Source organism: Plecotus auritus, assembly GCF_963455305.1.
Source record: "Plecotus auritus genome assembly, chromosome: 1".
NCBI classification, from domain to species: Eukaryota; Metazoa; Chordata; class Mammalia; order Chiroptera; family Vespertilionidae; genus Plecotus; species Plecotus auritus.
In genome coordinates, this window is record NC_137770.1 from 68,630,431 (window position 1) to 68,658,014 (window position 27,584).

Genomic DNA, 27,584 nt, shown 5'->3' on the forward strand with positions numbered 1-27,584 from the left:
AAAGTCTTTTCAAATATGTTTAACCTGAATCTAGTCATGAGGAAACTATGGAAGGATCCAGAATGCGGGACATTCTATATGACAACTGCTTTGGACGCTTCAGAACAATGCTATGAAAAAACAAACTAGTAACAATAAAATGGGGAACTGTTCAAGATTAAAGAGACTAAAGAAACTTAAACAAATGCAATGGAGGAGTCTAGATGAAATCAAATCTATATAAATATATGTAAATATTTGATTTTGCAGAGAAAAATAGAAAAAATTCAGTATAGACTGAATTTTATCTATCTATCACAATAGACAATACTATTGTGATAATGATCTTATGGCCCTATAGAAGAATTCCTTATTCTTAGGAAATTGCTGCTGAAGTATTTAGAGCAGAAGTGCCATGATATTTGCAACTTGCAATAAAATGGTTAAGAAAAAAAGGGATAGAGCAAATATGGCAAAATGTTCAAAAAGAGTGAATCTAAGTGAAAGGTATACAGATTCCCACTGTACTTTCTTTGAGCTTCTCTGTAGGTTTGCAATTTTTTAAAAAAGGAGTTGGAAGAAAATAAGACATAACAAAAATGGGGAAATTATGCAATGTTAAGTATAGCTCTACAAAATAAGAACAAGAGAAATGTTCTTTATTCATTTCAACATTTGCTAAGCTCCTGCCACACAACAGGCTCTGTACTAAGTGGTGGGAACACTCTGTTCCCCTTCAGAAGCCTGGTTTTATGGTGTCATGCTTAACGTGCTTAACTTTCAAGACAGTGGATCCGGCCAATGCCACCCAGGTCTCAGAGGACCCTTGCTGTGACAGCTTCACCTCTGTTATCCTGGGTTCCTAGCAAGATGCCTGGCCCCAGGAGGCATTCAATAATGCCTGCTTCCAGGAGTTCACACTTTGGTGGGGAAGGAAATTGCATTAACAGATCATTAAAAAATAAGATTAAGAACATGGTGCACACAAGGTATTACAGTATTTCAATTATCATTTAAACTCTTACCTTTATGATATCCTCCCCCTCCTCATCTAACTTTATTTCCTACTTTTCCCTACTATGAATCCTCCCCTTCTTTATGGCATTCTGTTTCCTACTTCAATGCCTTCACTCAGCTCATGCTGACCTCCTAGCTTGGCATGAATGAACTTTCACTCCTTTGCTTCACCTGTCCAAAGCCTACCCAGTCCAGGTCTACTTTTACAATGTGCACATGTCATTTTCCCAATTGTAGTTCACGAAGCCAGACAGAGTATCAGATATTTCAGTATTTCCTACAGCCCAGCTAATCTAAGTGTGGCGGGAGAACCAGCAGCATCTGTATCAGCTGGGAGTCCATTAGAGCTACAGTCTGGAATCCTATCCAGCCACAACTACAGAATCAGAAACTGCAGTTGAACAAGTTCCCGGGGAGATTCATGGTCACATTAAAGTGTGAGAAGCACAGTCCTATAACGCTAGGACTATGAATAAAGCAGAAGCTCAAATATTTTGAGACCTGAGGCCCTCCTTGGGGATCCTAGGGGATTCTCAGGTTTGCCATCCAGCTTTGAGCCCCCTTTCTTGGTTCTTTGCTCCCCCAGAGGCAGATACGAAGCTAAGAGTGAGGGAGACACTGAGGCAGTGTCCAGGGGGTGATGGTGAGGTGAAGCTGCTACTACCCAGCAGAGCCGAAAGCAAATGTTGATGTCTGCTTCGCGGGTACATTTCTGGGGAGAAACTGGCTTTACTTCTAAGATAAAAATGCCTATCGCTTCAGCATCCAAGCCTCAGGATAAGAGGTATGTGATAGACAACATTGGAACTGTTTCTAGCCTTGATTTATTGACTCGTCTGTTTCTCTTCTGTCACTAATCTGATTGACAATGAAACCCGGGATGTGACTTAACGTGATTTCTGCGTGAGCGCGCTCGGTGGGCCTGCTGGAAGCGGGTGCTCCGGAGGATGACGGGCTTTTATGCAGGGGCTGTTGGCGTGTGAGGAGGGCGTGTGTGGAAACGACACGGGAGAAGTGGTACCTCTAGGAAGTCTGTGATGGGAGATGTGTCTGCCTGACTGGGAAGCAATGTGGGCTCGAGTATGTACCATGCGAGCAGCTGGATGGGAGGAGGTAGGTGGGGCTCCCACAAGGGAGGGTGTAGTTACAGACACATCTTAGGCACAGCCCCTTTTCTCGCCCTCCCCAGCTTTTCCTCCTCGGATATGATTTCCCAATTAGGGTGTCTTGGGGGAGGGGAGGGAGAGGGACGGAAGGTGCCCGAGGGCTCTTTAGGCGTCGCCCGCGAGGGAGAACTGATGGGGACAGGTGCGCCCCCACAGGGGCACCGGGGCGACACGTGGAGGGTTCATCCTCAGTCGGGGACTCGCCCCCTGCCCTGGGGTCGCCCGCTTCAGTCCTCCTGAGTCCTCGCGGCTGGAAGCCCGCGCCCCTCTTCACGGGGGGCCTGGGGAGGTGGGCCCCGCCGGGAGCGGAACCCCGCCCCTCCTTGTTACTGGCGAGCCCCGCCCCTCCCGCCGCCGCGGAGCCCCGCCCCCCGCGACCGAGGATCGGAGCGCAGTCGGCCGGCCCCATGCTGCTGAGCGGAGCTCCGCCCGCGGGCTCCGGCCCCGGGCCGCGGGCTCAGGGGAGCGCGGGGGGCGGCCCGGGGGGCTCGCGCCGGGGCGCTGGGGGGCCCGGGGCCGGCCCAGGAGGAGGCGGCAGTGGCGGAGTGGCCAAGTGGCTCCGGGAGCACCTGGGCTTCCGTGGGGGGAGCGGCGGCGGCGGTGGGGGCAAGCCGGCGCCCCCGGAGCCGGACTACCGGCCGCCCGTACCCTCCCCGGCCGCGCCCCCCGCGCCACCCCCGGACATCCTGGCCGCCTACCGGCTGCAGAGGGAGCGGGACTTCGAAGACCCCTACTCCGGAGGGCCGTCCGGCTCCGCTGCCCTAGCCGCCCCTGTGGTCCCCGGCCCCACGCCGCCCCCGCGCCACGGCTCGCCCCCCCACCGCCTTATTCGGGTCGAGACCCCGGGTCCCCCAGCGCCCCCGCCCGAGGAGCGGACCTCTGGACCCCCGGCCAGCAGCGACAGGGTGAGTGCCGTGACGGGCGGGGTGTCCAGAAGGAGAGGCGGTTGGTGGTCCAGGGCTTTCGGGAGGGACAAAGGTGGCCTGGCCGCCCGGCCCCTCGGTGTCACGGTTCCTGACGGACCCGGTCTTAGTCCCTGACCCCGGGGGCTCAGAGCCTTAATCCACCTTTGTTCCAATTCTGGACCTACGCGCGCCCCAGGACTTGGTGACCCTCCCCCTCTGGGGCTCTGATCTCCTCCTCATCGCAGCCCCCTGGGACTTAATCAGCCGGCCTTTTTCTAACGGGATTTGAGTTCCCCTCACCCCCCTTATTGGCCTTTCTGCCCACTGGGAGCAGCAGCTCACTGCCCTTTGATCTCTGACCCCTCCCACCAGAGCAGAAGCAGCACAAAGCTCCACTCCTCACCCTCCTCTGGTAGCCTAGGCATCCTTGCAGGTGCTGAAGCCCCAGGAAGGGGGTGACGGCTGGGGTTTCTCCCTGTGGACACAGCAAGAGCTGGCCTTTGCCTCACCCAGTCGGACTGGAGCTGGGTGGACTGTTGTTCTCAGGAAACCCGACGGGCAGTGTGCAGCTCTGTGCTGAGGATGCTGAGGTTCAGGCAGGCCCACTATAACACTCCTTCCCTTGTCCCCCCAGGTGTGGGGACAGTCCGTGCTCAGAACCTGTTGCCCAGAAGGGGCTGAACAGCTGAGACCGCGCTTCTTCTTCTCTTGGCTTCTTCCTCCCTCTGTCCATTCTGAGGGTGGCAAGAGCCTTTTATGGATCTGCAAGCTTGGGGTAGAGAGGAGAGCTGGGCATCCCCTGTTCCAGAGAACACCCGCTGTGCCTCAGCAGGCCCTGGTGGAGAAGCCACCCCATGCCCAACCTCAGTTTGACGTATCCCTCCTTGACAGCAGAAAGCCATCCCCAGGTCCCTCTAGCCCTAAATTTTATGACTGTCTGGGCCACTCTGGCTCTGCTGTCCCTCTTCACTCTCCCCTGGGAGCTCAGCTCTGGGGCTTATTCCCCCCTCCTCCTCAGAGAACAGTTTTATTGGATTGGAGAGCAAAGTTGCTGTCCGAATACACTGGCTCCAGGGTGGAGGCTTTCAGCTGAGAGAGTGCCGTTCTGCCTGATTTCCTGGGTAAGAGAGATGTGTCAGGGTCAGAGCAGAAGCCTCAGGAATGCGAATTATTTTTTCCCTAGTTCCTGCCATGGGGCATGGCTGCCCATCCTGAGTTAGGATCCTTAGCCTGCAGAAGGAGGCTGTGCTTTCTTCACGTGTCCTTACCTTAGTCTCCCCTTTTCCAGATTGTCCCCGGCTATTGAGTGATGTGATGGTGGTGGAGTAAGGCACAGAGAGCATTAGGCCTTGTTTTTACTATTTTAAAAAAATGTTTTTGTTAATTTTAGAGAGAGATGGAAACATCAATGGTAAGAGAAAATTGATTGGCTGCCTCCTGCATGCCCCCTACTGGCGATAGAGCCCTGACCGAGAATGGAACCCTGACCTCCTGGTTCATGGGTCCACGCTCAATCACTGAGCCACACCAGCCGGGCTTGTTTTTACTATTAACCAATAGTCTCCTCCTCCCTGTCTACACCCATCCACACCTGGGCCTGAGCTGTTCCTGGCCCTCTTCGTCCTAGAATGGTCTAACAGCCTTCTCACCAAGCTGTGGGCTCCTCCGGGATGAGGACCATGTTCTCCTCAAGTCTGTGTCTTCCGAGTGATGGACACCATTTTTGGCATAAAGAAGGGTGCATAAGTATGTCCTGAATGATGGCTGTCCATTGCCGTTGTGGCCCGAGGGTCAGAGACTCCCCTAGTACATTTCGTCACAAAGACCCCACAATGAAGGCGTTGTGCCCACACAACCAGTCAGAGACCTGCAGCCTCCTCTCACTGAGGGCATCCATTCCTCACCCTGGGTCAGCTCTATGATCTGTGGGCTGTTCAGACCTTGGGGGCCAAGAGGTGTCTGACTCCTTTGTCAGCTGCAGGGACAGGAATGAAATCCAGCAGGATATCCTGGGAACCACACAATCAGTGGCTTCTTTACCAGGTGTGATGAGAAGGAGCCAGGATGCCATCCAAGATGGCCCAGGGGCAGGGATGCTGACCTGGGACTTTCCACCATTCCAAGAAAGCAGCTTCACCCCTTTAGGAGCCATTTTGGGGAGCCTAGAGTCTTCCCTTAGGAAGAGCCCTGACAAGGTACCTGAACCCCTTACCCTAAATCCAAGTGTCAGCATATGCCTACAGAGCTCACTCTGCCCCTGAACAGTGAGCTGGCTCTGGCTCTTGAGGCATTACTGAGCCAGTTTTTCCATTCTGTGGCTGTTTTATCCCTATTCTCTGTTCTCCCTCCTCTCAGCCCTGCAGATCCTCTTGACTTGTTGCTTTTGGGTCACTGGCTGAGGTGAGGTAGGCACTGGGGACCAGGATGTGCCTTGGGCCGGCCAATTTCTCTCCTCCGGGAGCCCAGTGACTGGTGCTGGGTGGGTCAGAACCCTGTGAAAGGGGCTGGTTTGTGAGGGTTGATGAAATGGGTGGAAATGCCTCTGTGATGAGCCAGAGAGATTGAGGGGAAATGAGTTCAGTGAATATGGGGTAGGAGAGAATGGGGACTTAGATAGGACCCTGAGAGGCCCAAGGGGCTCAGGACCATTAGCTTTCTCCCCAGGCAGGGCTTTGGCTGTTGGCCCACCCTGAGACCTACTGCTGCAGTTGGCAGGGTACAAGGGTAGCCATCTGGGCAGGCCTGGCAGGACAGGCATGGGAGCAGCAGGAGCCGAACCCTGCATGGGATGGGAAGGCAGGGACTCGCCATCTGGCCGAAAAAGAGCTCCCGCATGGTGTTGGACCCTTTCTGGCCACCAGGCCATGCTCTGACAGAGGTCAGAGAGCCAGGCCTTCCCTTGCTTTGCTCCCTTTTCTCAGACCTTCAACAGGAAAAACCTGGTCTAGGAAAGAAGGATGGGGATGGGAAAGGGGCCCTGATTGGATGAAGCTTTGAGCTGTCTGTGACCATCTGCACAGTGTGTCCTTTGCGTCCATCATGCCAAGATATGCGTCTGTGTATGTGTGTGTGTGTGTGTGTGTGTGTGTGTGTGTGAGAGAGAGAGAGAGAGAGAGAGAGAGAGAGAGAGAGAGAGGAGAGAAATGTGATGGGAACAATAAGACAGGCATCCTATATGAAGTGAAACTAGAGTTCTTATTCTTAGCTTATGCGCAGCCGTGGGCAAAATACGGCCCGCGGGCCGGATCCGGCTGTTCTATCTGGTTCTCTTGCTCTCCCCTCCGCTCCTTTACTTTGAATTTATATTAGTTCACACAAACACTCCATCCATGCTTTTGTTACGGCCCTCCAGTCCAGTTTAAGAACCCATTGTGGCCCTCGAGTCAAAAAGTTTGCTCACCCCTGGCTTATGGGGTTTCTGGAGTTCGTGAACCTCCAGAAATTGTGCAGATATTTGAGTATATGAGCATTTTTCTGGGAAAAGGGGTTCTCACAGGGCCCAAAATATTAAGAATGTAACTAAAAATTGGTGTACCTTATAGATGGTATCCACATGGACTTGGATCCTTCAGGCCCAAATTTAGAATGAGTGAACAGACAGGTAGGAAGGGTACAGTAAAGTGAAGGAGATATTTGGGTGTCTGAAATTAAACAAGACATGCCTCCCCTGGGGTTAGGAGAACGGGTAGGGGCCCTCCCTTACCCAGTGTTCATTGAGTGTTTATGTATCAATAAATGATACCTAGGCCCTGAAAGGGACTCACCACCCAGAAGACCTGGTACTTGACTTTTTTTGAGTTTGCTTGTTTGCCTTAATTTTCCTTGTTATGCCTTCCACAGAGCCAGGAGGTCTGATCTGTTTATCTAGCACATGGCCTCCTGTGGAAGTAGAGGGAGGAGAAGAGAGAGGTCCAGATCAGGGACCTTTGTGGACTGGCTAGACCTCTTAACCCTTTGTGGCCTGAACTGGTCGTCTGTCCTGCAGTTGGTGCTTTGGGGAGGGCTGAGGCCTGAGACCTGTGGGATTGTGTGGCAGGCCTGTCCACTCGACCCAGTGCCGCCTCCTCACATTGCGGCAGTCTGACCCTCTAGAAGACATCTTTGGCTTGTTGGCTTGAACGATGACTCAGAGACACCTCAGCCCTGGTACTCTGTCCATTAGGAGTCTGGAACAGCTGGGACCCTGTAGACCATGAATGGGAATGGGAGCAGCTGGCTGGGCCCTGGGCTTGGAGGGGGACCTGCTGCCTACTCCAGTTGCCCTCACCACAGAACCAGTGTGATATTATTTGACAGCAGTGAGCCTGTGGTGCTTCTAGAGCCTGGCTCCCAGATGTGGGGCTTCACAGCACTTCAAGATGCTTCAGTCTTTTGGAGCTTATTCTGTGTCTGTCACTGTGAGCTTCTGGAGGACCAAGGAATTTGGTCTCTTCATCTTTAATGACATAATGGCGGATATTTACTGAGCACTTACCTTGTGCCTGGTACCATTTTGAAGCGGCTGACATGGATTAGGCCAGTTGATCCTTAGCACAACCCTATGAGGAAATTCAGTTATTATCCCTGGGTTATATACAGGGAGACTGAAGCACAGGAATGCTGGGTCACACTTGCATGGTTTCATAGCTAGTAAGTAGGAGAGCCCAGGTTGACAGCCAGGCAGCCCGACTCCAGATTGGCTGCCAGCACCGTGCCAGGGGACCCTTGCACTTATGGAGAGGAGCCCTGCAGAGCAGAGGTGTTCACTAGACATTTGCTAATGAACAAGGGGAAGGGGACTCAGAGAAGGAATGAGGAGTGCATTCTGTGCTGAGTTTACCAATTTCTGGATGATGAAGGACAGCATTTGCCACCTAATCTCGAGGGAGCCATAGACACACCTTATAAAGGTTGGCAGCATCGATTGCATTCATCATCTTCTTCCCAAGCCTATGAGGTAGGTACTAATACCAGCCCCATTTTACAGATAAAAATACAGAGGCCTCCAGACATTAAATGTAAACTAAAGAAATGGAGAAAAGGGGCAGTGGTAGATTTTGGGTACCTTGCCGAGCCAAATCCTGTAATGTTTGTCCCCTTGGTCTCCCTGGACTCACAAGCCCCATGGAGGGCGGAGGGCCCAGCTGCAGAGTAGAAGGTTGCACCAGATGGTGGGCCTTCCAGCCACCTCAGGAGAGGCTTGAGAAGGAAGGAGAGTTCAAACCTGACAGCTGCTCTGGGAGGGGCACTGCCCAGTTGGAACAGGCACAAGAGCTGCCTCCTGGTGGCACCCTGCTGGATGATAGAAAGGAGGGGACCTGGTTGGCAGGCGGTATGGGGACAAGGGGACCCTCTGGGCAGCAGCTATTTACATACTAGCTTGGAAATGGTTCAGCATTTCAGCAGCATTGTGACTACCAGAGGGCTTGCCCAAATATCAGCCCTGGCCTTGATGTCTGCCCTGCTAGTTTCTCCCTTCTGCTCCTGAGTCAGGGGCTTTGATCCCCATTCTAAAGTCGAGTCTCTGACAGCCTGCTCCTACAGCTGCTACTGGTTGGTCAGAGTTCAGATAAATGGGGATCTGAGAGTCTATGGGTATGGGGAGAAGGAGGCCTGTCGAGCCTCCAAGTAATGTGCACTGAGCACCCACTGTTTGCCAGGCTCTGTGGTGGACGTGGTGTATAATAGTGAGCACATTAGAGTCCGGTAAAGGGCCCATGCACAAAATAAATAGTGGTAGGACAAAGGTGGCAGAAGCCTACAGGGGCAGCTTCCTCCACTGAGCAGTTTTGCCTCCTGTGTAACCCAGAAGCCCCTGAGGAAGCAGGCCTGGTCTATGACACGGGTCCTCTGTGCTAGGGCAAGTGCCTGTCCTGCCTGGTTTCCCAGCAGGCATTTCTGCTGTTGCTCCTGACTCCCAACCCCATGGGCGGCTCCTTGGGCACCCCAGCCCAGGGCAGGGGGGTTGGGGCTTCCTGGAGCAGGGTGTGGAGCCAGGAGTGGAACAGAGGAGCCATTGAGCTGCCCACAAAGCTGCCACCTGGGCGCCCACGGGCACCAAGGACTGGCGCTAGGGAGGCCCACGCCGGCCTGGGAGGGGTCGTGGCTCTAGGCACCGGCCCAGGACTCCAACGGGAAGGGTGCTTAGTACAGCTGTGACCAAGCTTGGTGAGGGTAGGGCTGGGGGCTCTGTGGAGTTGGGGGCCGCCGGTGCATGGTTCTGGATGCTTCTGCTCACTGAGCAGCTTCCAGGGTCTCAATCCCCCTACCTGATCCTCCACCCCACCCAGATTCATGCCTCCTCCCTCTTCTGAATGAACAAGAAAATGCGCTTCCTTTGTCCATTCTTCCTGTTTCACGTGAACTGATTTAACAAAGATTTACTGAGCACTTTTGGGCACTGGGAATTTAGCAAGTAAACATGGTTCTTGCCCTCAGGAAGCTCACAGTCTGCAGGAAGACAGATAATAAAACAAGTATTCACTACACACATGGTGACAGCCCAGCTCAGAGGCACCTAACCTGACCTGGGGGGAGAATGGAAAGGCTTTCTGAAAGAAGAAAAGAATTTGATTCAGGCTTAGGGAAAGCTTTTGAGGTGAGAAAAAGAGCATTGAGCTTTCAGGTAACAATGTGGTCTGAGATGGGTAAAGAGAAACCAAAGAGGCAAGTGGAATCTTTAAATCTCTTTAACTATGGACTTTTTATTGTAGCCACTGGAGAGCCATTGCAAGGTTTAAGGATAGCTTGTCCATTGATTCAGTTACTGTTGAGTTGCTGCCATGTGCGAGTTGTGAGGCTGAGTGCTAACTGGGCTGGGTACCCAACAGGCTCGCTCCAGAACCCCCTTGGTCAAGTGGGTGGGGCCACTTGGGGGTGTGCCAGCTGGCCTGGGAGGAAGCAGTTTGGGTTAGGAGGGGGTGAGTGGATTTATTTTCTTTACTTCTTAGAGGAAGGAGGATGAGGTGTGGTGGGCTCTGAGGGAGGTAGGAGCTGATCTGGTAGAAACATTTTTCTAATAGAAACATTACTCTAATGCAGGGGTGGGCAAACTTTTTGACTCGAGGGCCACAATGGGTTCTTAAACTGGACCGGAGGGCCAGAACAAAAGCATGGATGGAGTGTTTATGTGAACTAATATAAATTCAAAGTAAAGGAGCGGAGGGGAGAGCAAGAGAACCGGATAGAACAGCCGAACGGGCCAGATCCGGCCCGCGGGCCGTAGTTTGCCCACGGCTGCTCTAGTGCCTACTGTGAGCTGGGTACTTACTGGAGCCGGAGAGACAAAAATGACAAAGGGCTCCAGGCTAGTGGCTGATCTGGTGGTGGGTTAGGAAGATCCGAGATGGTAGTATTCTCGGAAGCAGGCAGAGATCTGAGGTCGGAAAGGGGCTGGGCAGCTTGACTAGGACAAAATGGAATAAGGTGGGAGCTGAAGAGCTGAAGGGTGGGATGGTAGGAGCCTTTGGGACATGCTTTGGAGACCCTTGGAGGGGTTTGCAGCAGCCCAAGGAACATGAAGAAGGGGTCTCTGAGGTGGGAAGCTTCCTTTTTCCATCTCTGCCTTACTAAGGGTCCCAGATCCACTAACCCAGGGCAGGGAGGTCACCCTTACAGCTTCCCTGCTCAACTGGCTCCCACAGTCCTGATCTGTGGGATCTTGGCCCAGAACCAAAGCCTAGACCAAGAATGGGGGAGAGGCAGGAGTGGCCCCTCTGTGCTGCTGGCCCCAGAGCCATGTCTTGTTAATGCAGTGCTCCCCTGAGGGGCTGGGTGGGCTGGGCTCTGTCTCTGCCTCACCAGTCCTCCCCTCCCTGCCGCCCAGGAGCCTGTGCCCAGCTCGGAGAAAGGCTCTATTGTCCTCAGTTGTGCCCCGCCCTGAGCACCTTGAACTCCTCTGCAGGGTGTGCAGCCTGTGGTTCCCTCTGCCTTGACTGGGAGCAGGGACAGAGGGGTGGCCATGAGCCGTTTGTGTGGGAGAACGCATGGGATATGGAGGGCCAAGACCAGGCCTTTCCTGTCCCTGTTCTCCAGGAGCCCAGGGGATTTCAGCAGAGCCCAGATCCTGGCTTTCCTTATGGCTGTCCTAAGGTTGTCTTTCTCCTAGGACAGCCAAGGTGCCCACTGGTGGCAGGTTGGCAGCATGATTTTGTACAAAGAATGCAGGTTTCAATCCTGGTTCCTCCACTTACTTGGAATGGTCTGGGGCATGTTGTCCCCTACCTGTCCCCTACCTGTTTTGAGCCTCCTTTTCCTTAAAACGGGGATAATAATACCCACATGATGATTATGATGGATGTCCTGCAGCTAAACCAGCAGAACCATGGCATAAAGTGAGTACTCAGTTTTTCTGTTCTTGATGGTCAAATAATATTTGTTCAGCATCTGGTAACACACTGGTAGGCATGGACCAAGCTAATCTCCAAGTTGCTTCTTGTGCCTGTCCACTCTTTGAACTCCATTGTAACCAGTTCTCTGAATTAACCCCCTCTGTGGAACCACCTGGTGTAAGCTCTTGGGCTCCCTGGACCCTGACTGAGGCAGGCTTTAAGGCCCAGAGTCTCATCCTGGCTATTTAGCCTAGGGGATGGCCCAGAGGCACAAAATTAACAGAAAAGAAAGTACCATTTTGGGGGCAGCCTAGTGGGAGACCCCTGCAAAGGAAGAGCCAGGGCTTGTCCCCATCTAAGTTCAGAGCCTGCCCTTGGGTACCTGGGGCTCCAGATCTAAGGCAGCCTGTCCAGGACTCTTGCTCCTGTGGATAGAGCATCTGGGGAGAAGAGCTGTCTCTCAAATGTCTGAAGCCTGCTTTCTTCCCACAGTTGGCAATCCTAGAAGACTATGCAGACCCGTTTGATGTCCAGGAGACTGGTGACAGCCTAGTAGGAGCTTCAGGAGCCCCAGAGAAGGTCCCAGAAAACGATGGCTACATGGAGCCCTATGAGGCCCAAAAGATGATGGCTGGTGAGTGACAGAGTAAGGGAGAGTGTTGGGGGAAGTTGTTCCCTGAGGCTTGGGTATCTGCAAAAGAAGCTTTGGGACCCACATGTCTTAAGAATTGATTCCTTGGTCTCTAGAAAATATGGAGAATGCCTTTGCTGGGTCCTCGGGGAAGGTGACCACTACTTTCAAGATAGTCACTTTGGAGAAGGAGCTGTGATTTGTGGTGCCTGAGACCTGAGGTGGTAGAGAAGGCCACACAACCAAAGGTCAGACAGGTGGAAGAATTGGGATAGGCAGGAAGGGCAAGATAATGGTGTGGGCTGGGGGTCATTGGTCCCTAAAAGAGAATCACTAGCTTTAGAGAAGGTTGTAAGTTTGAAACGATGTGATGTCAAACGATGTTATGACAATTGGAAACGCATGACTATAAATGCAGATGCAGTGCCCATGATGCTGGGCAAGTAGTTCAAGGAGTGAGGGCAGGAAGAAATGGGTAAGACCTGGCTCTGGGGAGCAGAGACCAAGAAAGGGCTCAGGGAAAGACCAGACTGGGGCAAGGAGGACAGGGGTGAGTCAGTCTAAGCCAAGCTCCCAAGGCAGGATGAAAGGAAGATACGTTCACAGGAGAGGCAAGAGGAGAGAGGCCAAGAGGGACATTGAAAGGCCTTAAAGGCTGGAATGAGGCATTTGGACTTGCTCCAAAAGGGGAAGGGGAGCCATTATGGATTCTTGAGCAAGAAAACAACAGGACAAATAAGGCATTTTAAGGGGATTACAAAGGCTTTGGTGTACAGAACTGACTAGAAGAGCTGGGCATCAATCAGAAAGATGAGTTAGCAGCCTATTGTGGAAATTACTGAGGCTTTACAAACCAATAATTAACACCCCTTTCTTCCCCTCTGGAGCTTGGAAATAATTGAGAAATAAGATCAAGGAAACAGAAAATGGAGATAACAATGTCAGTTTCATTACTGATAAAGGTGATTGGAGAACATTACTTAGCTATGTCACTACAATGGGCTTCTTAATACTTCCCCAAGAATTAAACTTGCCCACTCAGGCTTGGGCAACGTAGCATGACTGTAGGCCCCTGCACAGGGGCAGGAAGAGAAAGAATCAGAATGTTCTCTCTGTGTAAGAAAGCAGATCAGATAAACTGCTCTCCCTCCTTGGGAGAGGTGGGAGAGGGGCAGAGAGCCGTCAGGAGTGTTATTCCATGGAGCCAATGAAACAAGGTCCTGAAGAATGGAGGTTCGCCCAAGTAGTAATCTAGATGTGGCGAGATGAGGGTGAGACTCACCAGGCATTGGCAATGACAGATGGGACTCAGACAATGAAGGAGGGCCAGGACCAAGGAGAGCAGTATTGGAGATAGTGGGAGGGTGGCTACCATATTTAGATCAGAGGGGTGTGGCCCCCTAGGACAGCGGTCGCCAACCTTTTGGACCTCACGGACCACCAGTGGTCCATAGACCTCCGGTTGGCGACCGCTGCCCTAGGAGGTCCATGAGTGCCCTGGAATTGATGAGAAAATTTGCACATATGGGGAGCTCCATAGCTTTTATAACAGTTTCACTGGGGTCAGAGATCTCAAAAAGAAAATCACAGAACAGACTAGAAGAACATTTGGGGAGAGTGGTGAGTTTGAAACATCAAACTGAAACATCTTTATGGCAACTAGAAACATAGATGCAAAGGGTTCCATGAGACTGGGCAAATAGTGCAAGGATGAGGCCTGGGAGAAATGAATAAGACTTGGCCTTGGGAAACAGAGACCAAGAGAGGATCCAGTAAAAGAGACCAAATGGGAGGACAATCCATGAAGGGGACAATTTCAAGGATGGGGTGGTCAGCAGTGTCTGAGCAACAAAGAATGATTGTCATATTGTGAAATGGTATCACTTGGGACCAAGGAAATAAATGGAGTTGGGTAGCAAGGAGATGGACTAGGAGAGGACCCTGACTTGGTTTCCTAAATGTGTAAGCCTCAGCTCCCCAGCCCTTGCTGGTCATCCCAGGATCTTTTTCTGTCTTTCATTCTGGTGCCTCTACCCCTGCCTCTGTTGGGTCCCATGCTTTTGGAACCCCAGAGATGTTTTGAGGGAGAGGGACCCTGTATGTGTGCCCCAGAGCCACCGGCATCTGTGAAGGAAGTCTGACCGGTTGCTGGGAGCCCTGCTGGGGGGCTGGGCCAGGCAGCCAGGCTCTCACACCTCCCTCCTGCTTGCCCTGGTAGAGATCCGGGGCTCCAAGGAGACGGCCACTCAGCCCCTGCCTCTGTATGACACACCCTATGAGCCAGAAGAGGAGGGGGCCACCCCTGAGGGTGAGGGGGCCCCTTGGCCCCGGGAGTCCCGCCTGCCTGAGGATGATGAGAGGCCGCCCGAGGAGTATGACCAGCCCTGGGAATGGAAGAAGGAGCGGATTTCTAAAGCCTTTGCTGGTGAGTCCTGGGTGGAGAGGGCAGGTCCGCCGGGGCCTCTGGGCAGCTTTCTGGTCTCGGGGGAGTGAAGGGGTGGCACCCTGGCAGGGCGGGGGGCCGGGGGGGGAGGCCCAGGAGAGAATTGCATTGTGTCTTCACCATGGAGCTGTGAGTTGGCAGGTGGACAAAGCGCTGTGTGCAGAGTCAGGGTGTGGGCACAAGAGGAGGATGAAGGTGTCGCCCTGCATCACCACCTCTCCGATGCCAAGAGGCTTGGGCCACTTCCATCTTTCGGGGGACTGAGTATATTTAAAAATAAAGAAGTTCCAAACAAAATTATAAAACTTGTGGCATATGTTAAATACTTAACAAAAGAAGGCATTAACCCTCCAAACAATGAAAACAGCTGCCTCTGTAACCGTTAGAGATACCAACCCTGAGTGAGAGGGCTGTGTCTCCCAGTGGTAGGCCATGCAGACCAGGGGTGCCTACTCCCAGAGGGATTTCTGAGAAATCCCCCTTACTGAATGAGGATAGGTTTCTTCTGTACCGACCACCACAGTGGCCATCCCAGGCCTGGAATCCGACATGGAGAGGTGTGTGTGGGTGGTTTGAGTTGGGGGTAGGGAGCACAAGAGCTTTAACTCCTGGATCCTTGATTCAGTGAGGACATAGAGGACTTAAATGCCATTAGACTCCATTTCCATGCCCATGTCCCTCTTTCTTCTCCTTGGGCAAGAGGCTCATCCTGGAGCTGGACCCAGCTCTTTGCTCTGTGGGGAGGCCCACCCTGGCAGCCAGACTGAGAAACCACAAGGTTTCTAATTTGTTTCCTGTAAAGCGCGCACCATTGAGGATGGGCCGCTTATCTCCAGAAGTCTCCTTGGAGAATCAATACTGTTTGGCTTGCTTAATGGGAAAATCTATGCTCGTCATTAGGAAACCTTGTTAGCAGTCCTGGCGCCGCCCGTGGCATCACTCTTCTCTTGTCAGGACTTAGGATTTAGGGTATGGGGGCAAATTTCACTAAAACTTCTGCCCCCACATCTGAGTATCCCTGACAACCTGGAGCTGGGCTGTCTCAGCTAGGCCGTGGGGAAAGGAGGTTACAGAGGCAAGGCGGGGGGTGCCAGGAAGCTGAGGGAACCTGGGGGTGGTGCTGGAAGACATGGGCAGCTCCTTATCCCTCTTTCCCTCCTTTCCTGGCCCCTCTGGTTCCTGGAAGCTTGTGAGAGGTCAAATGAAGGGGATCCACAGGGCTGACAGCAAGACCCTGCTTTTGCCACCTGAGCCTCTCACCTTTGACCATGCCAGCCCAGTGTGGTCAGTATGGCTCCACCTGGCCCTCTGAGAGTCCTGTTCCCCATTCAGAAGCCACCCCTGTCTCCACTCTGACCCTCCTCCTTTCTAGGCTGTCCTGTGTCCTGGCTCTGGGTTTTGGTGTCTCAGCCTCTGACTCTCTCTGTCTCTGTCTCTGTCTCTATCCCTGTCCCTGCCTGTCTCTCTTCTCCCTGCTGTGCTACTGGTTCCAGTTGATATTAAGGTCATCAAAGACCTACCTTGGCCTCCACCGGTGGGACAGCTGGACAGCAGCCCCTCCCTGCCCGACGGGGACAGGGACATCTCCGGTCCAGCCTCACCCCTCCCCGAGCCCAGCCTGGAGGATGGCAGCGGTGGGTCCTGTCGGGGCTTCTGGCCAGGGTGAAGTGTCCTCTCATCCCTCGGGCCCTGGGGGCTTGGGTTGGAGGAGCTAAGAGGTGGGGCATGGTTTGAAGGACCCAGGAACAACCCCTCTCTTCTGGAGGAAGAAGGGAGAAAGTACACATCTCCCCTCCCTCCCCAAACGTATGGGGAAGGTGTCTCCTAAGGGAAATCCCACTGAAACCCACTATTCTAAATTCACTTCTTTGGGTAGTGCTTTGCCTGACCAGAACTTCAGCAATGCAAGTAACTCCTGAGATGGGGGACACTAGCTAGCACAGTAAGTGTCTAGGAAAGGATCTACTCCTTGCATTTGGTGTCTGAAAGATAATAAGGGCTTGAAAGTGCTGCAAGGAGAGGGAAATAGTCCAAATGGGGAGAAAGAAGGCACTGAACACTTTATCTACGTTCAGTTTTACCCAGAATGGGCAGTTGGGGGGAACAAGGGTAGGGGGGGGAGGGGGAGGGAGAGTGTATCTCTGCACATGCACAGAGGCCTGAACACCTGTTTGTACATGTGTGCCCGAGTGTGAGTGGGTATTTTGTAAATACAGGATGTCACCTGTGCATGTGTGCCTATGCCCATGTGATCTGCTGGCTTCAGCTGTCCCTGTGCAGGCTCAGCACTCAGGTCTGCCCTGGTCGGGGAGGACAGAGCCCCCTCTACTGGGTTTCTGTGGGGGTGGGGAGGGGAGTCTGTGGGCAGCGACCTTGGGAGTGGGGGAGGGGCGGGCCAGCTGGCGGCTTTGGGCAGGATTAGCCTGTCAGGATGGCACCAAGGGGAATCAGATAATTGTTCTCAGATCGATAAGTCATTTCTACAGAATGGCTTGGCAAGGGTGATTTGGAGAACGGTAATGAACTCTGAGGAGGAGAAAGAAACAATATTATCAGCACTGAAGCCACCCTGAGGAGGATGGAATAGGGGAAGGCAGTCAGCTGCTCCCCAGGGAGAAGTTTAAGTGGTTTCTCTTGTTGCTCCTCTCCCCTCTTTTCCCACAGTGTAGGGACTGGGAGGCCCTGTGTGGCACTGGAAGGCTGAGCCCCACCTTCACCTCTGCCCCTGGGGGATGGACCCAGAATTTCATCCCTAGAGCCAGTCAGGCCCATGAGCATGTCCAGGAAATGGGGGTGGGGTACTGGCTATTCTATAGGGCTCTACTTCTAGGGTCCTCAGTGGCTGTGACTGGTATGTTCCCCACAGCCCAGTTTGAAGGATCTGAGAAGAGCTGCCTGTCACCCGGCCTGGAGGAGAAGGGGCGTCTACCTCCCCGACTCTCTGCAGGGAACCCCAAGTCAGCCAAGCCCCTAAGCATGGAGCCCAGCAGCCCCCTGGGAGAGAGGACAGACCCAGCACTGCCTCTGGAAAACCAGGTGTGAGTGTCTGTGTCCAGCTGGGGACTCTCCCCTCCCTTCCCTTCCTAGCATTTGCCTGAGGGGACACCTCGAATGAGTGGGCCTGGTCAGCGAGGGACCCAGCAGAGATGCTCCCCTTCCTCTCTCTCATCCTCAGCTGGTACCATGGGGCCATCAGTCGAACAGATGCCGAGAACCTGCTCCGGCTGTGCAAAGAGGCCAGCTACCTGGTGCGCAACAGTGAGACCAGCAAGAATGACTTCTCCCTGTCCCTCAAGTGAGTGGGGCTGGCTGGCAGTTTTAGACAGGATTAGCCTGTGAGGGTGGCACCAAGGATAATCACTGGGAGGACAACCAGCAGGACAGGAGGAGACCCTAATATTCCCAGGCTCAGCCAAGCTGGGGAGACCCCATCCCCCATGAACCTTTGCCGACTCTGGGCCACACCCTAAGGGTCTGAGCTCAGCCCCTGCTCTCAAGGAGCTCATAGTTTCTTGGGGGAAATAGTTAAGCTGGTGTCCAGTTCAGAAGGGTTCTGTCACTTACTAGCTGTGTGGCCTTGGGTCCCCTTAATCTCTCTGGGCCTCAGTTTCCTTAACTTACAAAGTGAGGGAATAATAATATCTACTTTATAGGGAATGATTAAATGAAATAATGTATGGGAAGCACTTGCCATGGTGCTAAGTGCCCAATAAATGATCACCATCATCATCATTAATGGAAGTCCAAAATGTTCTAAAAGCACAGGCAAGGAGATAGGAACTTTGCCTGAAAGGATCTACAGGGTGAGAAGGAGGCTGGGTCCTGGGAGGAGGACAGGGCTGTGTACACAAAGCTATTCTTATTCACTCTGAAGAAGCCTGCAGGAGATCTGGTTGCTACTGGCTGACAACTGAGCTTTAGTGATCCTGGAAGAGGTCAGGGAGGTCGGCCCTCCCTTCCCATCAGCCCTCCTTCCTGGGAGCAGATACACAGGCCAGGACTGGCTTCCCAGGCTCTCCTGGTGGGATGGCAAGTCATCTCCTTGGCACCCGAGAGTTCCCCCTGGTAGAGCCTGTACTCCACAGGACCGCCTGTCAGAGTGGTGTGTCCATTCACAGCCCTCTGCCACTACTGGAGCATCTATATCACCTTCTATCACATTTTCTGGGTGCAATAGAATATTGATATACCTGCACTTCAAACAAATCCAATATATGGAAATTTGGGACTACTAAACAGATACATTTGATGATACGTATTCAGCTTCACTAAAAGATAATGAAGAAAAGAAAAAGCCAGACTATAGTCATAACCTGCGTTTTATTCTTGGGTTTAGTAAAATTAGCTATGTAACCCAAGGCAACCTTAACCCCTCTGGGCCTTGGTTTCTCCATTTGCAAAATATGTTGATGGTTACTTCTTAGGTTTCTTTCAGCTCTCATGCTCTGGGAGTCTGCAAATTATCATAAAATCAAAGGAGCATTTGGGAAAAATTTGTCAAAAATGTGATTTACATAACTTCCGGAATGTGTATTGCTTTAAAAATTATAGTTAAGATTCATAGAGCATATACTATATGCCAAATAGCAGTGTATACACCATCTCTTAAACCAACTAGCATCCTGCAAATCAATCTCTTTTTATAAACAAAAATAGACTCAAAGTGGTATGACTGGCTCAAGGCCACCAGCTAATAATATTCCAAGAGCAGAATTTTTTAAAACTATATTTTTATTGATGTCAGAGAGTGAGGGAGAGGGAGACCAAGATAGAAACATCAATGATGAGAGAGAATCATTGATTGGCAGCCTCCTGTACGCCCCACACTGGGGATCGAGCCGGCAACCCAGGAATCAAACCCGGGAACATTCAGTCCACAAGCCAACGCTCTATCCACTGAGCCAGACTGGCTAGGGCTAAGAGCAGGATTTGAACCCAGCTCAGTCTGACTCTAATAACCACACTGTTCCTCCATTGCACAGCTCCACCCCTCAAGTCTGTAACAGTCTAAGGCAAGGGAGACTGCAGGGGTCTGGCTCCCTAGCAGAGCACTGCAGAACACAGCCCTGCCTTAGCCTGGGGTGTAAAGGGGGAGAATCGTCTGGACGCCTGGCTCCAACCCTGGCTGATCTGGCCCCGCCAGCAACTGTCTGCCAGAGCCTCGTTCACATATAAATGGCTTTTCTGAAATACAATTATGGTTTCTCTTCTCTCTGTAATGGAAGGGCTTTCATTGGTAATTAAACAGCTTCCTCCACAAGTCAAGCCAGCCCTGGCTCTGCTTCCCAGCTAGTCCCACCCTGGCCCCTGAGGGTCTGGCAAGGGTTCTGCTGTGTCCTAATGGACCCTTGGGACTTTGTCCCAGGAGCTCAGTTATCCAGATGGAGGCTGAGCTCTCAGCTTCCAACTCTGGTCTCTGGCTACTTGTTGCCCTTTTTGCCCAGATCTGTTCCTCAGAGAAGATAGAATGAAAGTTGTTAGGAGAGGTGCTTTTCCCAAGTGGACTGTGGGAAGAGAGCCATCCCCAAACTGCGAGAGGGTGAGGGAAGGCAGGGTCCACGCTGCTGCCCACAGCCTTGGGCCTGGGCCTAGGCATAGGGCAGACAAGGGAGCAGATCACTTACTGCCTCCCTTTCTACAGTCCCCAGGAGCTGCACATTTTCCTGAGGCCCTCGGCTCCTTTCCAGGGCCTGGGTGGTCACTGTCAGCCTCAGCAGTTATCTCAGACCAACAGATGAAGGATGGCCCCACACCCTGACACACCCCAGAACTGGGGCTTCCAGCAGGCTTTTGGGCACTGTACCTTGGGGAGGGAAGGGTGGAGTTAAGGGCCTGTGTTTTCCTCCCATCCCTTTCCTCTCTTCAGTCACCCCACTCCCCCCCCCCCCCCCCCCCCCCCCCGCTTTCTGACTGGTGCGCCTAGTGAAATGGGTCCAGAGGCCTCTTTTAACCTAGGCAGGGAGGCAAGCGAGGAGGTATTCCAGCCTCACCTCTCAAGAGCAAGGGCCTCACCATGAGTCCTACCTCCCACACCTGCTTCTGAGCCCTGTCCTTGTCCCCAGGTAGGCTCTGACCAGCAGGGCTCCCCTAAGCAGTGCTGACCACTTGCTGGTGAGTGAGTTTCAGACCTGGGGCCTGGGCTGTAGTAGTTTGGACAAATGTTGTTCTTGCTGGGGCCCCACCCCCGCTCTAAGGCTGAGGGTACCCAGACATCTGGGAGCTTGCCAGAACTGAGGGGGGGGGGCGGGGGGAAGGGGGCACAGGGTCCCTGTCTTGTGGTCAGGGCCAGGCACTACTGCTGACTTCCTAGATTGTGCCAGGAGATGGGAGAGGTGGTGGAGCATGTCCTCTCTGAGGGAGGGCATGGAGCTGCAGCCTCACCCATGACGTCAGCCCAGGCTGAAGGGCTGGCTGGATGGGCTGGGGGCGTGGCTCAAGGCCCAGTTAGCAGGAGGGTGAAGGGATGTCCCTAGGACAAGGTGGCTGGCTATCCCCAGATTTGGGGAGCAGCTCACCTCCTCCCCTGGTATCTGCAAGGGAGAGCCCGAACCAAGATTCTCTTGGTTGTCACATCCACCCACCACTCTCCTGTCTCCACAGGAGTGACCAAGAGCCTCACTGGTGTCCTCCCCCACAGCTCCGAAAGGGGGATGGGTAAACTGGTCCTGGCCACATAGGCTGGAAGGCAGGAGTGCCTGGATACCAGGGTTTGGAGTGGGGGTGAGGGGTGTTGGTCCCTCCAGTTTCCACCTGTACACACCCTGTACACTCACTGCAAGCACATTCCTGGCACACCCTGTGCCCTCACCACAAAGCCAATACCTACTGCTACCTACTTACAAAATCCCCTGCGCCCCCTCCCTGCTTTCTGGACTGACCTCCATCTTCCATAGCCACCTCCACTCTCTGCTGGTTTGGAACCTTAGCTGCAGGGCTGGGGGTGGGAGGGGACTGGAAAGGGCCTCCACTCACCAGGGTCTCCTCTCTTCCCAGGAGCAGCCAGGGCTTCATGCATATGAAGCTGTCTCGGACCAAGGAACACAAGTATGTGCTGGGCCAGAACAGCCCGCCCTTCAGCAGCGTCCCTGAGATCGTGCACCACTACGCCAGCCGCAAGCTGCCCATTAAGGGGGCCGAGCACATGTCCCTGCTCTACCCCGTGGCCATCCGGACTCTGTAGGTGTGAGGCGTGGGCACTGCGGCAGACCTGGACCCAGTCCTGTGCCTGCCCCCTGGCTGAGGGCTGTGGTCCTTCCCAGGGCCATGATCTCCCAAGCCTTTCTTCCCCTCTCCCTGGGGTGGAGTGGAAACTGGAGATTCCTTAATTTATTCTGAAGAGTAAGGGCTATGGGCCTTGGAGTAAGAGGAGGTGTGGAGCTGAGGAGAGAAGAACCCCTGGGCAGCCCCTGGAGGAAGGGGGCTTCCAAACCGGGAGTCTCCCGAAGAGTTTAAGATCCGCAGCTCCAGGCCCTTTCCGCTTCTGGGGCCGAGGTGGCAACCTACTTCCCCTCCACCCTCTACCCCCAGGTCAGTACGAGGTGGAGCAGGACGCAGGCCCGCAGGGCACCCTGACCTCTTCCCCTCCACCCACAAACGATCGGCAGACCCCTGGGATGGAGATGGCACTGGGGCGGGAGAGGCGGGAAAGGGATTAGGACGGAGGGAATTGGTGCGGTCCCTCCCGGCCGTTCCGGCTCCCGGCCAGAGGCAATAAATAAACCCAGTGCTGCCAGGCACAGCCGCGTCTGCGCCTTCAGCGCCGCACCCCGGGCTGACGGGTGGGGAGCGGCGAAGCGAGCACAGATCTGTTTATAAATCAGCTCTGGAGCAGACACAGGCCGGCTGTGAAAAGCGCTTTCGAAGCATGAGTTCCTTCCTTTGACGAGATATCAAAACATCCCCCATTGCCCCCGCTCCGGCTGGGGGGCGGGCGGGTCCGGAGCCGCCGGCCAGCCTCGTGGCGCCCCCTCCCCGCCGCGCCGACGAGCCCAGCTTCCCAGGAGCGCGTCCAATTTCCTGCCTACAGCCATTTGTCTGGGAGGAGGGGAGCCGCGGAGAGACAAAGAGGCAGCGCGCCAGGCGGGAGGAGCGGGTGGCCCTGCCACGCGGAAGCCGCGCGCCCGCGAGCTGGGAAAGCTGGCACAGCCTACTGCATTTCCTTTCCAGAGGAAGCGGGGCCCTGCCGCCGCCTCCTCCATTCACTGAAGGATGGGTTCGCCCCAGGACCTGCAGCCTGCGGGCCTCGGTCCAGATCTCCCTCCCTGCTGCGGCTCGCGGCCGAGGCTGGCGGGGTGGGGACGTCCGCGTGCGCCCTCTGCTGGCCGTGCCCTTAACTGCGGGACCCGGGCGCGGGATCACACCCGCCAGTGGCCCCCAATGCACCCCTGCTGCAAACCGCCCAGGCTTGAGTGCCCAGGTTCCAGGAATACCTTTGGGCCGCCAGGCAGAGCTGCTGTCAAGCCACTCCAGGCCTGCCCTCCTGCTTTCCTGTGCAAGCTGAACAAAAACTCTATGAGGGGCTGAACACACCCCCTGGGGATGGCTGCCTTGGGAGAACAGTCTAAAGACCTCCAGAACCTAGATCTGCAACTCCAAAGTGTGATGTGAAGCATGGGATTTTGGATTTTCTAATCCAGTGGTTAATTTATCAGGGATCGGGACGGAGGATATGTGATCCGACAAATGTACTAGGTAAGAATTCTGTGGAGACAATAGAATCACTTGAAATTGGGCACTGCTTCAGAAATTCCCGCCGAGAGGGTTGCCCTATCTTTAAGTAGATGCAAAAACAGTTCCAAAAAGGTGAGGTGGTGTGCTCATCTGTCTCCTTGCTGTCATCTCACTACCTGGTGCTCAGAGAAGAACTGGGAGTAACAGATCCCGGAGCAGGCCAGGCCAACTCTGCCTCCCTGTTGGCTCCTAGGTGTCTCAGCCCCCATCCCCCACCCCATCCCCCAGTCCACCTTCTCCAAAACCCCTCACACCTCTCCCGCTCCTGGCAAGGCTTCAGAAGCCTCACACTTGCCACTCAGAGAGGCCCTCTGTCCAGAAGGATGCCCTTGAGCAGGGAAAGGGGTCTCTAGCTGGGGTGCTTGGCCTGGGTGGGTTCCTTTATTCAGAGGATACTAGAAAGCTCAGAGAATGTCTGCACTGGCCTGTTAGCCGGCCACTTGAGTGGCTTCTTCTGCCAGTAACTACCCCATCTTGGGGCAGAATAAAGCAACCCAGGGGGCAGAAAAGTGGTTTATTTGTAAAGAAGACTATGGAACAAGAAGAGAAGGTCTGAAGAGCACTACACAGAGAGATATTGGGCCAGGTTCTGACTACAGTACCTGTTTAAGACCTTGGGAGAGAAGATCAATTGTGCTGTTAAACTGGGGCGCTGAGAGATTTCCTATAAATTTCTCTCTGGGGTCCAGCCTCTATCCCCTTGAAGGCATTTGCCAGCCCTTTTGATAGTGGATAGCCCAGAAGAGGGGGAGGACTTAGAGGAGGAGTTCTAAGATGCCAGCATCTGTGCTCCCATTTCATCATTAGGCACGCGCGCGCGCGCGCACACACACACACACACACACACACACACACTACTTACTACTTGTCAGCCCCAGTCTTTTGAAATTTTTCTTAGTTTGGAAGAAGAGGTGTTACTTTGCCCCAAAACAATAATAGCTCCCAACCTCTAGTCCCCAGACAGTGCCTTCCACTTCTCCAGGCTGAGACTATGAGTCTGGGGGTCCCTGAACCCACATGGGGTGACTGACCATGGCCACCTGGACCAAGGTTGGTAGGTGGGAGTGGGGAGAAGGCGAGGGAACCAGAAACAGGAAGTACAGAGGTGAGGCGAGGTGTGACCCAAACCTCTGCTCAGCAGGCAGTGGGTGGAGCCCCTGGGCAGGAAGCCTAGAAGTTCTCGTAATGGTGGGAGAAATGAGTCCGGTCCTGCCTGTTAATGAGCTGACAGGCTTTTTCCACATTCTTGGTCATGCCAGGGGGGCCACAGCTAAACACCCCAATCTTCCGAACCTGTTGGGGAAGGAAGAAGCGAAGGCTAGCTCAGTGTTCAGAGGGAGGGCCAGCGCAGGTCCATGTTAAAGCCATGAAGAGTCCTTGATGAGGGCTCATTCCACGTTCCTGTGAAAGTTTGCTTCTACCATGCCTGGTGAGGGCCAGCTTAGTATTTTTAAATCTAACTTGGTTTTAGTAGACCTTCTTTCTGTGGGTCCAGCCCAGCCGTGGGCAAACTACGGCCCGCGGGCCGGATCCGGCTGTTCTATCCGGTTCTCTTGCTCTCCCCTCCGCTCCTTTACTTTGAATTTATATTAGTTCACACAAACACTCCATCCATGCTTTTGTTCCGGCCCTCCGGTCCAGTTTCAGAACCCATTGTGGCCCTCGAGTCAAAAAGTTTGCCCACCCCTGGTCCAGCCTCTACCCCTTCCAAAGCATTGCCAGCTTCAAGTGCAAGCAAGAGCAGTTTCTGATACGGGGCTGGGTTAATCAATGTTCAAGTTGAGGGATAGCTTAGTGTCTCATTAAGGGCTCACCCAGTGTTTATGAGAGCAGTGGCTTGCTCAGTGTTCATGGTGAAGATTAGCTCAGTGTCCAGGATGAGGCCTGGGTCAGCATTAGTGTTAAGGGTAGCTCTGAGTTTATGGTGAGGACTAGCTCAATCATTGGGCTTTTCCTTCTGAACAAGGCATCATGGCTGCAGAAGTGGCAAGTCCCTGTTGCCTGCTTCCCCACTTCCCTCTCAGGGTGATCCCCTCTTCTCCTTTCCCATTTCATTACCCCACCAACTTCCCAGGGGGTGATGGGTTCTTGTTGGCAGTCAATAGCTTCCCTGATGAAGCAGGTTTGGGAGCTTTGCTCAACCCCCCCAGAGGATAAACTGAAGAGGCCCTAGATGGGGGGTGGGGGAACTGACCTGTGGGTGAACCTCCTGCAGGGAGTTGAAGAAGGGCTCAAAGGGGGGGCGACCAAAGTGGGTGACAGAGCGCAGGCCCGTGAACAGACTCCGGTTCAGCACCTTCTGGAAGTGCCGCTCACAGATGTACTGGGGGCACAGGGGCAGGTCAAGACAAGGACAATCAGGGTCAGTGCCTAGCCCAAGCCAACCCAAAGCCTGGGTTGGGAGGGAGCTAGAGGCTGAGTATCGGGGCCACCTGCTCTGTGGCTCCTGCCAACTGAGCCTGGCTGTCCACCCACCTTCCCTGGCCATACTGCCTTCTCCTGCTAACCCACTCAACCACTGAGCTACCCTGCCTGGCCGGCCCTGACATACCAGCATGGTGGTCCTGAGGTCGAACTTCTCAGCCAGCTGGGTGATGTAGATGTGCACGGACACCAGGTCCTGGTGGTCATTCTCCTCCACCTCCCGGATGATGTCAGCCAGCCACTCGAACTGCCGCTGGGTCCGTGTCACCCAGATGAAGTAGATCTGGAGACAGGGCTGGAGCTTAGAGCCCAGCTCAGCTCAGGCTCCCTATACCCCATGGATTTACACACCAATAGAACTCTTCTGGCCAGTTGTGCCCCTCTCCAGATATCCTGGGGAATGGAGTGTGTGGAGCCACAGGGCCAGACTGGAGCAGGACATGGAGTTGCCCCAAGGCATGGAGAGGTGCAAATAAGTGATAGCCTGGGGCACCTGACAGTCTGAGCCTTTCCTGCCACTCTCTCCAATGTGCCCTCCTCAGGCTCCAACCAACCAAAGCCCAGAAGGAGAGGGTACCACTAAGGGGCTTGTCACAGAACATTTTCAGGGAAGACCCAGCTGGCTGTCTGGAAGGATGGGAATGGACTCAGAGACCAGGGGGATGGAAACTTCCCTAGGGGAATCCATCTCCAGCCTCTGATGGGGGGAAGTGGGGCTGTTTGGGTTAAGAAGCAGGGGCAGCCTGGCCAGTGTGGCTCAGTGGTTGAGCATCGACCTATAAACCAGGAGGTCATGGTTCAATTCCCAGTCAGAGCACATGCCCGGGTTGCAGGCTCGATCTCCAGTGGGGGGTGTGCAGGAGGCAGCCAATCATGATTCTCTCTTATCATTGATGTTTCTATCTCTCCCTTCCTCTCTGAACTCTCTCTCTCTCTCTCTCTCTCTCTCTCTCTCTCTATATATATATATATATATATATATATATATATATATATATATATATATATTTAAAAAGGAAGCAGAGGTAGAGCTGGCTTGGACAGAGGAGCAGAGAACTGTCTGTCACCTCTGAATGCTGACAGCATATGGGCTGGGCCTCTGCCTGCTGCATTCCTGCACTCCTGACTCACCTACCAGGCCTAGAGAGACAAGCAGGGGCCTGCCACAAGGTGCAGGCTGGGGTGAAGGGGCCTGGCGTGGAGGGGTCCTGAGGGCCTGGGCTGTGTTCCTGGAGCCAGCCGTGCCCATCAGCCCTGCCTACCACCTCCTGTTCTCTTACTCTTGAGATCAAAGCCAGTTTCACCTGTGCCCCACCCCAAGTGTGCCCTTCCTTCTCCTAGCCCGACAATGCCTCAAGTGCCAGCTTCCTCTGTAGGAGAGTTTCTTGACCTTTCTCCAACCTGCCTGGAGGGATTCCCAGAAGCAAACACTATGTGGGGTGCTTCATAACTGAGGGAAGGAGCCCAGGGGCATCAACAAACTAACTCTGTCCTTTAGGATCTGGGGATATCCTGACCACCCCACCCCAACCCCACCCAGGGCCAGGCCAGCTTGGTCTTGCCTAGACCACGGAGACCAAGAACAGAGGAAGGAGAGCCAGCACAGATGGACACAGTGATTGGGAGTAAGGATATGGGCTGGCCAGAGGAGGGGGTACTTACCTTCTTACAGAACACTTGGTAGCTGACTGATGACTTGAAGACCAGGTCTTTGAGGATAGAGGCAAAGGGGGTGACCCCAATGCCCCCTCCTACCAGCACTGACACCTCAAACTTATGCCATTCCTGGTGGCCCTCCCCAAATGGTCCATCGAGGTACAACTGCAGGGAGCAGAGTGGGTATGAGTTAAGCTCTCAGCTACCACCATAGTTGTGAAGCCAGAAGTGAGAGGCAAGGAAAAGCAGGTAGGTTTAAGGAGTGAGGGGGAAGGGGGACTATGGCTTTATCTGGGACAGCCAGTCCCTGGATGGGGAGGGAGG

At 53.8% G+C, this 27,584-nt stretch overlaps 2 protein-coding genes across 11 annotated transcripts in view; one reads left to right on the top strand and one right to left on the bottom strand.

Moving 5' to 3' along the window:
* The first annotated feature begins 1,657 nt into the window (after nucleotides 1-1,657).
* Nucleotides 1,658-22,185, top strand: SHF (Src homology 2 domain containing F). Of its 10 annotated transcripts, none has more exons than XR_013959487.1 (8): nucleotides 2,563-3,067; nucleotides 11,869-12,010; nucleotides 14,226-14,432; nucleotides 15,944-16,084; nucleotides 16,667-16,743; nucleotides 17,317-17,488; nucleotides 17,626-17,745; nucleotides 21,444-22,185. XR_013959487.1 is itself a non-coding variant. In XM_080649092.1 (8 exons), exons 1-7 carry the CDS (start codon nucleotides 2,570-2,572, stop codon nucleotides 20,521-20,523), a joined length of 1,287 nt encoding a protein of 428 aa, XP_080505218.1. In that variant the 5' UTR covers nucleotides 2,563-2,569; the 3' UTR covers nucleotides 20,524-20,561; nucleotides 21,444-22,185. The 10 variants fall into 10 exon arrangements, 8 of the variants coding, with proteins under 8 accessions (XP_080505223.1, XP_080505221.1, XP_080505218.1 ...); XM_080649092.1 differs by lacking the exon at nucleotides 16,667-16,743 and adding an exon at nucleotides 20,517-20,561; XM_080649097.1 differs by lacking the exons at nucleotides 2,563-3,067; nucleotides 16,667-16,743 and adding an exon at nucleotides 1,658-1,780 and having other exon boundaries at nucleotides 17,317-17,486.
* Nucleotides 22,186-24,350: 2,165 nt separating this feature from the next.
* The window catches only part of DUOX1 (dual oxidase 1), a gene marked incomplete at both ends in the record, with an annotated part of 30,963 nt that continues 27,729 nt past the window's right edge, over nucleotides 24,351-27,584 (bottom strand). Inside the window, 4 exons of the mRNA XM_080659134.1 lie at nucleotides 24,351-24,473; nucleotides 25,375-25,503; nucleotides 25,732-25,887; nucleotides 27,267-27,425. Of these exons, the coding sequence (XP_080515260.1) occupies nucleotides 24,351-24,473; nucleotides 25,375-25,503; nucleotides 25,732-25,887; nucleotides 27,267-27,425 (567 nt within the window). The remainder of the gene's footprint in view (nucleotides 24,474-25,374; nucleotides 25,504-25,731; nucleotides 25,888-27,266; nucleotides 27,426-27,584) is intronic.

Coding starts and splice junctions, on each gene's coding strand:
- SHF (XM_080649090.1), top strand. CDS start 2,570: ATGCTGCTGAGCGGAGCTCCGCCCGCGGGCTCCGGCCCCGGGCCGCGG. Junction 16,085..17,316: donor CAGCCTGGAGGATGGCAGCG/GTGGGTCCTGTC, acceptor TGTTCCCCACAG/CCCAGTTTGAAGGATCTGAG. Junction 17,489..17,625: donor CTGCCTCTGGAAAACCAGGT/GTGAGTGTCTGT, acceptor TCTCATCCTCAG/CTGGTACCATGGGGCCATCA.